This window comes from Corylus avellana, chromosome 11 (assembly GCF_965113065.1).
Source record: "Corylus avellana chromosome 11, dhCorAvel1.hap1.2, whole genome shotgun sequence".
NCBI lineage: Eukaryota > Viridiplantae > Streptophyta > Magnoliopsida > Fagales > Betulaceae > Corylus > Corylus avellana.
Window position 1 is genome coordinate 16473761 of NC_142500.1, and position 13507 is coordinate 16487267.

General features: G+C 33.8%; 1 protein-coding gene across 1 annotated transcript; it reads left to right on the top strand.

The window, feature by feature from the left end:
- Nucleotides 1-3914: 3914 nt before the first annotated feature.
- On the top strand, nucleotides 3915-5886 carry LOC132165574 (cell wall integrity/stress response component-like protein). Its single transcript, XM_059576200.2, has one exon. It carries the CDS (start codon nucleotides 4250-4252, stop codon nucleotides 5633-5635), a length of 1386 nt encoding a protein of 461 aa, XP_059432183.2. The 5' UTR covers nucleotides 3915-4249; the 3' UTR covers nucleotides 5636-5886.
- Nucleotides 5887-13507: the final 7621 nt, after the last annotated feature.

Genomic DNA, 13507 nt, shown 5'->3' on the forward strand with positions numbered 1-13507 from the left:
TTTCAATCAAATGAATTGAATTGTGAACTCGAATTATAAATCACTTCATTGTGATAAAATGAATTGAAACTTGAAGCCAATAACAAATCGATTTTTTAGACGGAGTGTGAATCTCTTCAACTTTATATCGTAACATGGTTAGGATCAATGTTTTAAAGAACCATTCCATGACGGGGTGGTGGCGCAGTTGGCTAGCGCGTAGGTCTCATAGCTTCTGAGTGATCCTGAGGTCGAGAGTTCGAGCCTCTCTCACCCCATCTTTTGAATTTTGAAGCTTTTATATAAACAGTGAGGCACTTGCTATGACAAGAAAAGATAAAACAAACAAAAATGCAACCTCTTGCTTGACAATTGACATGTACACATTACAAACAAAACAACAAAAAAAAAAGAGGCCTTTTAATTAGCACATGAAAGGGGGGGCCAGAACCAGATCCCTCATTAAAGCTACATGCTTTTTACATAAGAGATGTAGAAATCTGATCTTTCCTTCATGGCCTTTAGCTCCTCCTTTTCACGTACCCTTCATGAGTTCATGTGCTTCCCCAGACAGCCAGGTCCCCTGAAAACCAAATCTCTTCGTTAAAAATCCACATTAATTTGTGCTTCATTTTGGCTTCCCATTTAAAAAAAAAAAAAAAAAAAAATCACTCAAACCCCTCCTCCTCCTCCTCCTATGAAGAAAAAAAAAACCAGAATTCTTGTCCTAGTGTTTCCTATTTTCCCCTCCCTTTTCCCATGAACGCCTTTTGCAAACACTCTTCAATGTTCAAAGTCTCTTACTTTAGTGTATCGAACTTTGATCTTCTTCCACTTTCCTCATTCGTTATGATTTTTTGTTAAATCCTAACGAAAATGTGTAAAATTACTAAAATATCCTTTTTGAAATTACTCATTCGCAATGAAATAGGTAAAATAGAAGAAAATTAAAGTTCGATACATTAAAGTGAGAGATTTTCAACATTAAAGAGATGTTTAAAAAAAATACGCAACTTTCATGGGTAAAAAGAATTACCCAAAAAAATAAAAGTTTGTTTGCTATCATTTTCATTGAACAGGATGAGCCCCCGTGGTGAATAATACCGACAAGCAATGAAGTTATAATCATTGGAACCCACATTGCAATTTGCCAATTTCAAAGATGCACTTGAATCTTTATTGGTTCTTCTTTCCAACCTTTAAATATTTCTTTTTTATATTTTGCCATTAAAAACCGTAACTAGACCTAGAGCCGGCTGAAAAGCCTGCGGTAATTTAGGTGGTCGCCAAAGGCCAACAATATAATAAAGTTTCAATTATGTAATGATTTTTTTTTTTTTACAAAGCTATTTTGTTATAATTTAAGTGTATCATTTGACTTATATATATATATATATATATATATATATATATATATATAAGTTTTTAGGGCATGGTCTCCTTACAAATTGATTTTCAATTGTAAGTTTTACTTGAGATTTATATCATTTAGTATTAAAGTCGAATACCACATCACGAGTTCGAACCAGGAAAGAAACGACCTATAATATAGAATAGACCATCGTGGAAGTTGGGTTAAAAAATATGATAGTATGCTACGATCTTAAATGTCACACATAATTTAAGAGAAGTGCTAGGAAGTCAGACAAATGAACCCCAAAAAATTTTCAAATTAATGTAGCAATTGGTGGGTGGCAGACAAGGGAGAGAGAAAACGATTTTTTTCAATGAAAAAAGCTTGCCACGTTAATTTAAAAAAAAAAATTTGAGTTCGTTTGTTTGGCTCTCTAACACTTCTCATAATTTAAATACAATCTTATTTATCTATGTATACTTTCCTTTTATAAATAATTTTTCAAAAGTAAATTTTACTCTAAAAGTTATCATATTCCGAATTCCTGCAACATTGTTTGATCCTTGCAAAGCTGCATACCAAAGCAGTGCAAATTGGTCCTCAAAAGGTAGCTCAATTGGCTGGGATCACACTTAATAAAGTAAAGGTCACTAGTTCGAATTCTCATCCCCCCTCTTGTGCAGATATGTCAGAAAAAAAAACAATGCAAATTGAACCTCTGTGTACCCAAGTGGAACACAAACGAGAAGCCTCTTATCATTGAATTGAGATTCCTTCCAATCAAAAAAAAAATTGAAGATTTTTTAATTATTAATCACGATCCTTTATTTTAAATCTAATGATCTATAAAATATTAATTACTTTTATATAACCGATGCATTAAATGCTGATTTTTAATTTATTAAAATTTAAATAATTTTATAAATTATTAAATTTAAAATGTAGGGTTATAATTAATAATCGAAAAATTCCTAATTTATTTTATTGGAAGGGATCCGCATCCCGAAAAATTTATAATTTCTTTTATTGAAAGAAATCCGTATCCCTTATCATTGATGTGCTTACACGCCTTTTTACTATTGGCTCAGAATTCCAAGATGAAAGTCACAGAACACAACCAAAAAGACAATATTTAGGTGGCAGTTTGCTTTCATCCTTTCACATTTTCAACTCCGGGCTGTGCCCATTTCCATAATACCGGCGTCGTTTCATCCACAAACACTCTCGAGGATTTTGGCGGTCAGCATTGGTGGCCCTACGCTGAGAATATCACGATAAGCAGAAAAGCCTGGCCTACAATGTGGATCCAACAGTAATTGACGGTGGATATGACTTCATCAAAACCATCATAATGTCAATTGTTGTGCAGCGTAACATAACATCTTTTCCCCCACACAACCTTGGATCCCCACCTTTGGGTCCCAAAATTGTTCCAAGGGCGCAACGTGGGTTCTTGCAGTAATGCAGTGTAACATGTGTTGGGCGGGCCTACCAATAACCAGAGTGTTTACTATTATTTGGAAATGGAGGGAGAACTCGGTGCCCCCAAGTCAACTATTTCGACTATAGGTCTCCCCCACAGTCCCACTGCCTCGCAGCATGTTTGCCACATCATGATCAACCCCGATGGCTTTGGAAGATCAATGAGTCAGACACCAAGTCAAACGGCCGCTACTGCCTAGTTTGTTAATGAGGAATGCTACAATGCATTCTACCTACCATCTCCCCACCATCTCTTCACCTTGTCATCTTGATTTTTTCAAAAAAAAAAAAAAAAAAAAAAGCAGAGAGAGAAGAGATGGTGGTTAGAATGAAGAAAAGCATATCTCTTTGTTAATATATCAAAATAATTAGTTCGAGTATATCAATGCTACCGAATTAGATTATGAGCCATTTTTTGTATTAAAAATGGTACAAAATATATTATCTTTTTCTTAAACTCTTTATTTAGTTTTCTCTAATAAAAGGAGCTCCATCGTCATCGACTTAACATTAAAAGTCTTCGGTCGGTCTCCTACCGGTTGACATCACTCCGATAACTCTTCTTTTGTCTTGTAGGTAACTAATCACCATCACCAATCCGACCTGTTAAATCACAAGTTTTCTTAAAAATTTGAGAAAAATGACATAATCATGGTTCGAACTCAAATTATTATTTATTTCGAAAGCTTAAACAAATATAAAAAAAAAAAAAAAAAAAATTATTACTTAATTATTACTTTAACACAACAACTTAAATAATTGCATCAACAATAAAATAAATTATAATACTACAACTTCCGCGACAATAACAAGTTGCAGCTCAAATCCCGAATTTTTTTTTTTTTTAAGTCTTTAATTTATTCGCTTCTTGTTTTTTTCCGAAAGGGCTGAGTTTTTTGAAGTTCTCATTCCGCGTGGAGAAGGATTAAGCAAAGCTTAATTAACTGGAATCAAGAAGGCTTACCCCAGTTTATGAATTCTGATGGATGACCTTTTTTGTTTCCGAGGGGCCAATTTGAGTAATTTGACTAAAATTTTTGACCTTTCAACTCATTGTCTGTACAGAATTTAATGTTCAACGAAAGCTAATTAATTGATTAGACTAAATTATCATCATCCCCACTAAAAGCAAGATTAATTATAGCTCACAGAGAAAGAAAGGTGATTCTGTGAGTCAGCACCAACAGCTAGCCCAATGAAACCGCGTAGGTAGGGTTGTCTATGCTGCCATGTGACTCGTCTCATCTCCTTCAACAGTTGTAATGATGCATTAAAGTCTTCTCCTTCCCACCATAACTTTACTTCTCTTTCAGAAATGCGCCTCTTATAAATTCCTCCACTCTCTCTCTCTCTCTCTCTTCAATAATAATAATTCTGGATCCACTCCGATGCTGTTAGTTCATCAATCTTGAAGGAAACACCTAGATTTCACAAATGGCTCCACAAATGTACTTCAGTGGCAGAAAGGTACTCTTACTTTATCTTGCTCTGTTCCTCTTTAGCACCTCTGTTCTCTTCTGTGCCTGCTCGGAATCTCAGCTTCAAACCAAAAAGTTCAATGTTAGAAGAAGGATGTTGGAAGTAGAAAAGGAAGAGCAGCCAAAGAAGAAGATCACCAGCAGTAGCCTATCCACCAAGAACCAGACGAAGCTTCTCAAGCCTAGCATATCCTCAAAAAACCAAACCAAACTCTTCAAACCTAGTAGTTTGTCCAGCAAAAACCAGACCAAGCTCGCCAAACCCAGTTTGTCTTTGTCAAGCAAAAACCAAACCAAGCTCTCCAAACCTTCAAATTCTACGAAACCAGTATCTGGTATTTTTTCTAAGATGGAGCTTAAGAAGCTCAATTCCACATACAAAATCAAAAAGCTCAATCCCATATCGAAAGCCGCAAACTCTACAAAACTCACTTCATTTTCCGCGAAGAAATCCGCAGATCTGCTCAAACTAAGCACACCCAAGAACAAAACAACAAAACCCACCTCCCCTAAAGACGCTCAATCTCATCTAGACCAAAAACCATACAGGAACCAGATGGCAGATAAAAAACCCAACCAACAGAAGACAAAGAAACAACCACAGCCCAGCTGGATTGACCAAGATGATCAAGATGATTTTGCTTCAGGGTTCACAGATTTAGCAGATTTACCCAACAAATTCCAGAAAACTTTGATTCCAGACCTTGAAAAGTTCTCGAGCACCTCCAAAGCCTACCTCAACAAAGCCAACAAAGAAATCACAAAAGGGTTCAAACCCATTGTCGGCAACAAATATGCACCCACCATCGCTGCTGTAATTTCTTGCGCTTTCATATTCATCCCTTTGCTTTTGGTCTCTCTCATTTTCAATAGGATTAAAGCTTATTTCTCGCTTCAAAAGCTCTTGATCTTCATCCAAATATACCTCTCCATCTACTTCTCCATTCTTTGCCTCTCCTCCCTCATCACGGGGCTGGAGCCCCTGAAGTTTTTCTACTCTACTTCGCAATCCACATACGTTTGTCTACAGGTGCTGCAAACGCTTGGATACGTATTGTATCTGTTGCTTCTGTTGATGTATCTGGTCCTCGTCTTCTCGACCGAATGTGGGCTGGGCTCGAAGTTGCTGGGCCTGGGCCAGACCTTTGTCGGCTTCGCGATCGGGCTACACTACTACATGGCGGTGTTTCACAGGATGGTGTTGCACCAACCGCCACAGACCAATTGGAAGGTTCACGGGGTATATGCCACGTGTTTCCTCGTCATTTGTCTGTTCGCTGGGGCTGACAGAAGAAAGAAATCCTACTTGGAAGATGGCGGTGAGGAGGGGAAGAAGAACTAGTCTTTCTCATTAATCCTATTTCTTATTTAATTCTATTAATTGGAAGGTTTAATTGCCTTTTTTTTTTCCACCATAATTTGTAGTGAGCACAAAATAATAATACCATTGGCCAAGCAACCATGGTGTTATTACTTATTTACTTTTAGGGATGTACAAGAAAGTGGATCCATTTTACCTTCTTTCATTTTCTATTACTTCTGTATTGTCAAGTTATTACCACAATAAAAGCTCAACCCCACAATTTCTTTTCATTATATATTCTTTGGGGCACACTTCTATAGTGGTTCTTAAGATGCAACCAAAAGAGTACTATTGGATTTTTCCAATGAATGGCAATTCTATGAAACAAAGAATGACCCTCTTGTACCCGCAAATTTATTTTAGAATCGTTAGTAATTCAGACAGTAATTACAAGAGAGTTTAGGTGAAATTTATTTGTTTTGATAAGTGATTAGATACCAAAATTTATTTAAACAGATAAATCTCAAAATTATAACCAATTTGAAATAAAAAATTACTAAAAATTCCTATTCGATTAGAGTTTGAAGTGTCTGAACAACTTGCAGCAATCTACGGTATAAATGTCTATTTAATTACCCGAACACTTCATACTCTAATGTCTCGTCTCTCATTCTTTAAATTTATCTTTTAACATGAAAAATTCAAACAATTCAAAAATGCCAACCCGAGACATATGAACACAAAATCATACCAACAATAAGTTACTTGCAAAATAGTAAAAAGTGTTAAGATTTGTCGGTGAGTGTACTAAAAATATTTCGATGCTAGCTACATACAAACTTTTATCCTCTCAAAGTTAATATAATTTTTTAAATTATTATTCCATCTCAAATTCTATAATAATTTTAAAAATTATGTTTTAACTTTGAAATGATACAAGAGGCGGCGAGATTTTCACATTTTTATAGGAGATTTAAAATGACGGCAAATGATTTTTTGCATTCTCCCACTTAGGGCTGGGTAAATTCATTGCCTACCGACTTCTACCGACACTGATTAACCAATAGGCGGTAGGCGAAACTTTTTTTTTTTCTTTTTTCTTTTTTCTTTCGACAAATTCGGTTCGGTAGGCGAAATAAAATTTGTTAACCGAATTGACTTTACCGACAAACTTCACCGATAATTTTTAATTTTTTCACATAACGATTTTACCGACTAACTTGACCGAATCGACTTTATCGACCGCCTATCGGTGTGAAGACAAAAATTTGACGAAATAAGTAGGCGAAATTTTCGACTTTACTGATATTTTTGCGAAACAAAATTTTTTCTACTTACACCGACTGATGCCCAGCCCTACTCCCACCCATCTCCCCGCCATCTCCTCTCTCTTGTATTTTTTTTTTTTTTTTTCTTCTGAAAAAATAAAGATGTTAAAAGAGAGAAGATGGTGGCCTAGTGGGGAGATGGGTGGGAGAATCTATTGTAGCAAATCTCTAAAATGAAAGTGACACCTGGGTCCCTTAGTATCGGAGCATGCTTTCCGCGCGCGAGAGTCTACGTACACGAGGTTATGTTAGTAATTTCGACGCTCTACCGACGACGTTTCTGTCGGTGGATACGAACCGACAGTACCTACGTCAATTCGACGTCTTTTTCCGTTGAAAATACGAATTTGGATCTCCAATTCCAGTAGTTTTAGCGTCGTAGGTGGTCATGCAGTCAAGGAGATGACGGAGGAGTGTGAGATTCTTTTGTATTAACATGTTATTGTTAATGTTAAGATATTATTTTAATATAAAGACCTTTTTTCTTCTTAGGTTATTTTAATATAAAGACTTTAATGCTTATTGTAAACAGACAAAGGGTACAGAAACATGTGTCGGAGAAAAATACAAGTAAAAACAAAAGCGAGAGAGAGACTAGAGTCTGCCCATTTCTAATACCAAAATAGTTTGGTAATTGTTTTTGTTTTTTTTCAAGAGAACATCAGCATTTTCTTCTCTCTTTTTTGTTTTCTTTTTCTTTTTCTTTTCTCCTTCCACCTGCAATTCTAGTTCTCCTCATGACTATGATCATATATAAATATCAAGATAGCATTGGCAAACCCTAAAATGTCTTACTATTGATTGAAGGACATAAAGTTCTTTCAAATTAGTTTGGAAAAAAATTTCTTCAACTTATTTTAATAAGCGACGAGCGTCGTTCAAGATGTTTGAATTCTTAGGTTAGAGAAATAACAATAAATGATTGTTATGAATATTAAAGAAAACATGTGAGAAATAACATTTGACATTTATTATAGTAGGTCGGAGAAAATTTATGTCCATAATTTTATTAAACTCTTAATCCTTATCATTGCATCCTAATTAATGAGATAGTTATTTTTCAGGTAAATGTCAGATTGAAAGGACATAGTTTTCTTCTAAAATGGGTTTGAAGAAATTTATTCAATCTAATCTATAATAATGACATATGTCTATTGAACATGTGAAAGTCACATGTTTTTTTATTTTAATAATATGTATAAACTTGAAAGAAATATTATTAAAAAAATATATGTATCTCAAATATTAAAATACATATATCATTATTATAAAAAGAAAACTCTATCCAAATGAAATATCTTCCGTTTGGTGTACCGGAAGTTAAAGGAGTATTCTCCTCAGAAAAATTATCCCACTAGGTGGAGGGTAAAAAGCAGGCTGCCAGGTATGATGATTGATTTATAATGAACATTCTGGAAAGGTATGGTCAGTTCTGTTTATTAATTAATTATATCTGGAATTTGGTGTAAAAAGGAGCATTAATAAAGCAGATCTGAGAAGTTGCATTTAATAATTTAAAGGGTGAATCAGCTTTTCAACTTTATTTGTTGTCAACTTCATTTACATTTAACAACTACTCCATGATTAATGCAAGAAATTCGTGAAGGAGTTTGGAAGTCAAAGCTGTAGATTTCCGTGAGGGTTAGCACTAATAATTCGCTAGTTTTTATTTGGGGTTTCAAATTTCTTTAACCTCGGCTATAATGCATTAAACATAATTGTGTTTGACCCAAAAAGAAAAAAAAGAAAAAAAATGCTATAGTACAATAAAAATATCATTTTTTTTTTTTATAAAAATTTTAGGTAGTAAGAGGCGACATGTCCATCAGTGAGTGGGGTTACAGCAACTACAGATAAAGCATATAGCATCTTGCCACCTAAGATTTTTATAGGCAAAAAATAGTCTTTTTATTGCACTATATCATTTCTTAAGAAAAAAATTGCTTTTTTTTTTTTTTTTTGGTATACATATTCGAGTTGTTGATTTCATTAGATTAATTATTGTAAATTTGTAACTGTCGGTGTCGGTCGAAAGTCGGTTAGTTGGTAATTTGCTCAGCCCTAAGTGTGATACAATGGATATGATTTGTGACCATTAGATTTAATCACTATAAATATAAATAAGTGTTATACATACATATCTTTTGCAAATCTACCATTGAATCTGTAGAACCTATATATAATCTCACATACTCAATTGTAAATTTGCATATCTCTTAAAAACCAAACATTTCTCATAAATATATCCTGCATAACATCTCTAAAGCCATCTTCTCTTCTTTTGTAGTATTCTCATTCCAAGGGGGTATTTTAGGTTACCCTAAAAAGTGCTATCCTAGGTTAACTTTTGAGCTTCATTGTATCATGTGAACAATTCTGTCCAATCCTATTAGAACTTTAGAAATAGGACAAAATACATTCCAACAAAAAATGGTTAACCTTTGAGCTTCATTGTATCATGTGAACAATTCTGTCCAATCCTTTTAGAACTTTAGAAATAGGACAAAATGCATTCCAACAAAAAATGGTTAACCTTTGAGCTTCATTGTATCATGTGAACAATTCTGTCCAATCCTATCAGGCACTTCAGAAATAAGACAAAATATGTTCCAAAACAAGTCCATCATTGAAGTCTTTCATTGTATCACGTGAACAATTCTGTCCAATCCTATTAGGCACTATAGCCTTGAAGTCTTTAATTTTTTATTTACATTTTTTCCCTTTTTCCCATCCACATTTTTCCAACAGGGCACATATGAGCACTACCAGAATCCATTTTAATCATAATGCCTATAAAGGCCTACAACTTAGGCAATATGCAATCTCAGCAGCATATCTAGCCCATAAGTCGCGGCTCGAACATGTGACATAGTATATGTTTTAATACCTAAGGGCTTATTAATTGATCAAAAACCTTGAAAATGGATACTTTTCGGTTAAACCCTTAATTATAACTAGCACTATTGGAAGAAGAAGAAAAAAAAAAAAAAAGAAGATTTTTAGGCCCAAGTTTAGGTGCAATTCAGGTGGTATTGGGAGAATATAAAAGGCCTAAGGTACAGTCAGCTACTAATTCCTATTAGGCCTACATATCTGGCCCATAGGTATACATTCCAACGTAGGCAACATTTTTTTTTTAGCCAACATTTTCTAGCTCATTCTCCTCATCCAGCTAAAATGAGTTTAAATCTATTCTCCGTTGAGTTGGTAATTTTTGACACAATCTGCAAATTTAGCATGAACCCAATATAAAATTAAAGGGTTATAATTGATAAATCTAACCCAATTAATTTAATGGGTCGAGTTAGGATTGACTCATATAATTTTATACCCATGCTTTGACACGACCTAAACCCGACACGTGAGATAATGGCTAACAATTTTTGACATGATTGGTGAACCCGACACAAATCCAATACAAAATTAAAGGGTTAAGGTTAAGGGGGTTGATCCGTTTAATTAATTAAATGGGTTAGGTTATGGCTGACCTATATTGTCTTATACACATTTCTTAACACTATATAAACTCGACACGTGAATACAAATTGTCACCCTATTATTCTGCACCCACCCACAACATATTTTCTGATATGTTGTAGAATTATACTGATTTTCTGGCCCAACAAAAACGTAATTTGTAAAGTGTTATATTTTTTTGATGGGAAGTTCTAGGGAACAACACAAATGAACCTAAAAAAATTTTCAAACTAATGTGACAAACTGTGAGTGGCAGACAAGAGAGAGGGAATTGCAATTTTTTTAATTTAAAAACCCTTGCCACGTCAGTTTGAAAATTTTTTTGGGTAAATTCATTTATTTAGCTTCCTAACACTTCTCTTTTTCAATTACATATTCTAAAATTAAGGTTCCAACTTCCAAGTATGGCCCCATTGTTGGGCCAGCCCAAGTATGGTGCAAAATCTACGGTCATCAAATAATACTCTGTTGTTTTTCCTAGGAATTGGGCTGATCTTCAGAAATCTTCGTCCACAGTTAATTCAGATAGTTTCATGTTCATGCAAAATTTTTAATGATCAAGTAAAAATATGACAGATTGATTTTTTTTTTTTTTAAAAAAAAAAAAGGGCTAAAGATGAAGAAAATAAAATTTGTGAAAATAGAATTATTCTCAAATAGTCATCATTTTGGGCCAATGATGTGGATTAATTTGACTCCTTTTGAAGGTATGTTTGGAGTGAGGGAGAGAAAAGAACAAGTGAGAAGGGATGGGAATGACTGCAGAAATTGAAGAGAGATTATTATTATTATTATTATCGTTTTACAAGTTCAACAAAAGAACTACCAACAATAAGCACTGAGTAGAGATATTTGGCTGCCAATAGTCAGCTAAGCGTCTATCAAGGTGAGATTTTTTTTTAATTGAAGAGGAAAGAGGTTACAAGGGGGATTATGGATGATCGAATTTAAGACATTAGTATCAAATTTATGATGACCGAATCCTTTTAAGGTGATACCATCCCTAAAAAGTTAGCTTTCTACCCGTAAGTTTTAATTTTGAATCTAAAAATGAGTTTTTTATTATTATTATTTTAGTTTTTAGAGGCACATGTTAGACGACACAGACGCTTGGCTGCCTCAATTTGGCAGCCACATAGACGGACTCATAAACATTACAACAAAAAAAAAAAAAAAAAAAAAAAAAAAGGCATAACGAAATACAAGCAAATAGAAAAAACCTAATATAGAGAGATAATTAGCATTTCACTGTTCAGAGGAGACCTCGCAGGTGGAAGATGATGGAAATCAAGAATTCTAATAAGAAAACCCTATAAAACTTAGCTTCCAATTAACCAACTTTCGAAAAATTTGTGAAGAGATTAATTTTAGTCCTTCAACAAAATGGCTCACTGACTAAATAATAATAATAATAATAAACAGACCACCACAAAATCCAAAAAAAAAATAGTCCATGTCTGACACTAAGTTAATTTATATGCCTTCTTCAGCTCCTCTTCCTGCCAAACTAACTAAATGCAACCTTTGGTGCAATTGAATTTCTGCAGGTCATTTGCTCCATCCTCACTGCAATTTACTTTTCGTCTCAACTACAAAGTATTGCAATCAGTGAAGCTCATCTGCTACAATTTATGTGAAGCAGTACTATTAATAAAAAAAAATTAAAAGAAAAAATTGTTATATACCACATTTTTATATCACAGTTATTCTATAACGTTGACTTAAAAATCCCAACAAATTTTTGGGTTTTTTTTTTTTTTTTTTTAAACAATAAATAATTCAATGGTTGATTAGGAATATTGCTACACCGACATCAACGGCATCAGAAGACAATTGTGTGTTAAATATATGGTTATGTTGACGACAAGGGATTTGACTCAAGAGAAGTGATGTATACCACATTTTAATCTTACAATGTTGACGTGACACTTCCAATCTCTCTAATTTTTATTTATTTAATAATGACCAAGTTTATTAAAATACCATATCAACATTGTAAGATAATTATAAAATAAAATTTTAGTTTCTAATATTACACTTCACCCAATAATGTTCCAAGAAGAGTCATTTTCTGCAGGTGACGGGGGCTGATTTTGTGTGTGTGTGTGGTCCATAAACTTCAATTTTGTTTTTATCCCACACATTCATTCATTAACGGCTTAAATTAATAGACGCTCAGAGTCATTCAGCCAATCAGATTCTGGGTTGCATGGCTTAATGGAACTAGTGTTTGATTAACTAGTAGCAGTGGGTGGGTTTAAATTTGCAGAATCCTAGGTTTCCAAGAAATATATATATCCAGCAAGATTCGAAAACGAAGGGTTTTAACTTTTAATTAATGCAAAGAATAGAAAAGAAGAAACAAATTAATATTTTGCTTATATATATATATATATATATATGTATGTGTGTGTGTGTGTGTTTTTTGACAAGAGCCTTCACCTTCATATATGGCTTCAAAATCCGAGTCTCTTTTTCTTGAACTTTCGCCCCCACACTTCACATTCATCCATTATTTTGATAATTGTTTCAAACCATGCATCAACACTTAACCCGCCACCCTTAAATGGACGAGAGAGTAGTTTTTGTTAAACTAATTATTAAATGATTAAATTTATTTCTTTTTATTAGTTTAAATTTTTGAGATAACTGATAATTTAACATGGTATTAAAGCCGCAAAGGTCCTGCAATCAAACATTGACTCAGTCAATTCATTCCTTATTTAAATTAAATATTTTACGTGTTGGGTTTCACCTATTAAAATGGAGTTTGAACCCACATGTAAGGGGAGTGTTAAACTAATGATTAAATGATTAAATTTATCTATTATAATCAGCTTAAACTTTTGCGATAACTGGTAATTAATTTAACAGTTTTGACCACCCCATTTAGTGACTTAGGTCGAATAAATGGTCATGAGTGGTTGAATGTTGAGTTGATAGTAACTATTTATATTTTTTGTTTATCACAAGAACCTTTCACCCAATTTTTATACCTTCGCGGTAAATTTGTACCAGTTGGCTGAAGAGTTGAGAGAAAACTAAATGCTTTCAATCCATATTCCTGTGAATATATTTAGGGGAAAGTAAATTTTCTCTCAATTAT

Excerpts from the sequence above, each read along its gene's own strand:
- LOC132165574 (XM_059576200.2), top strand. The coding sequence starts at position 4,250 with ATGGCTCCACAAATGTACTTCAGTGGCAGAAAGGTACTCTTACTTTAT.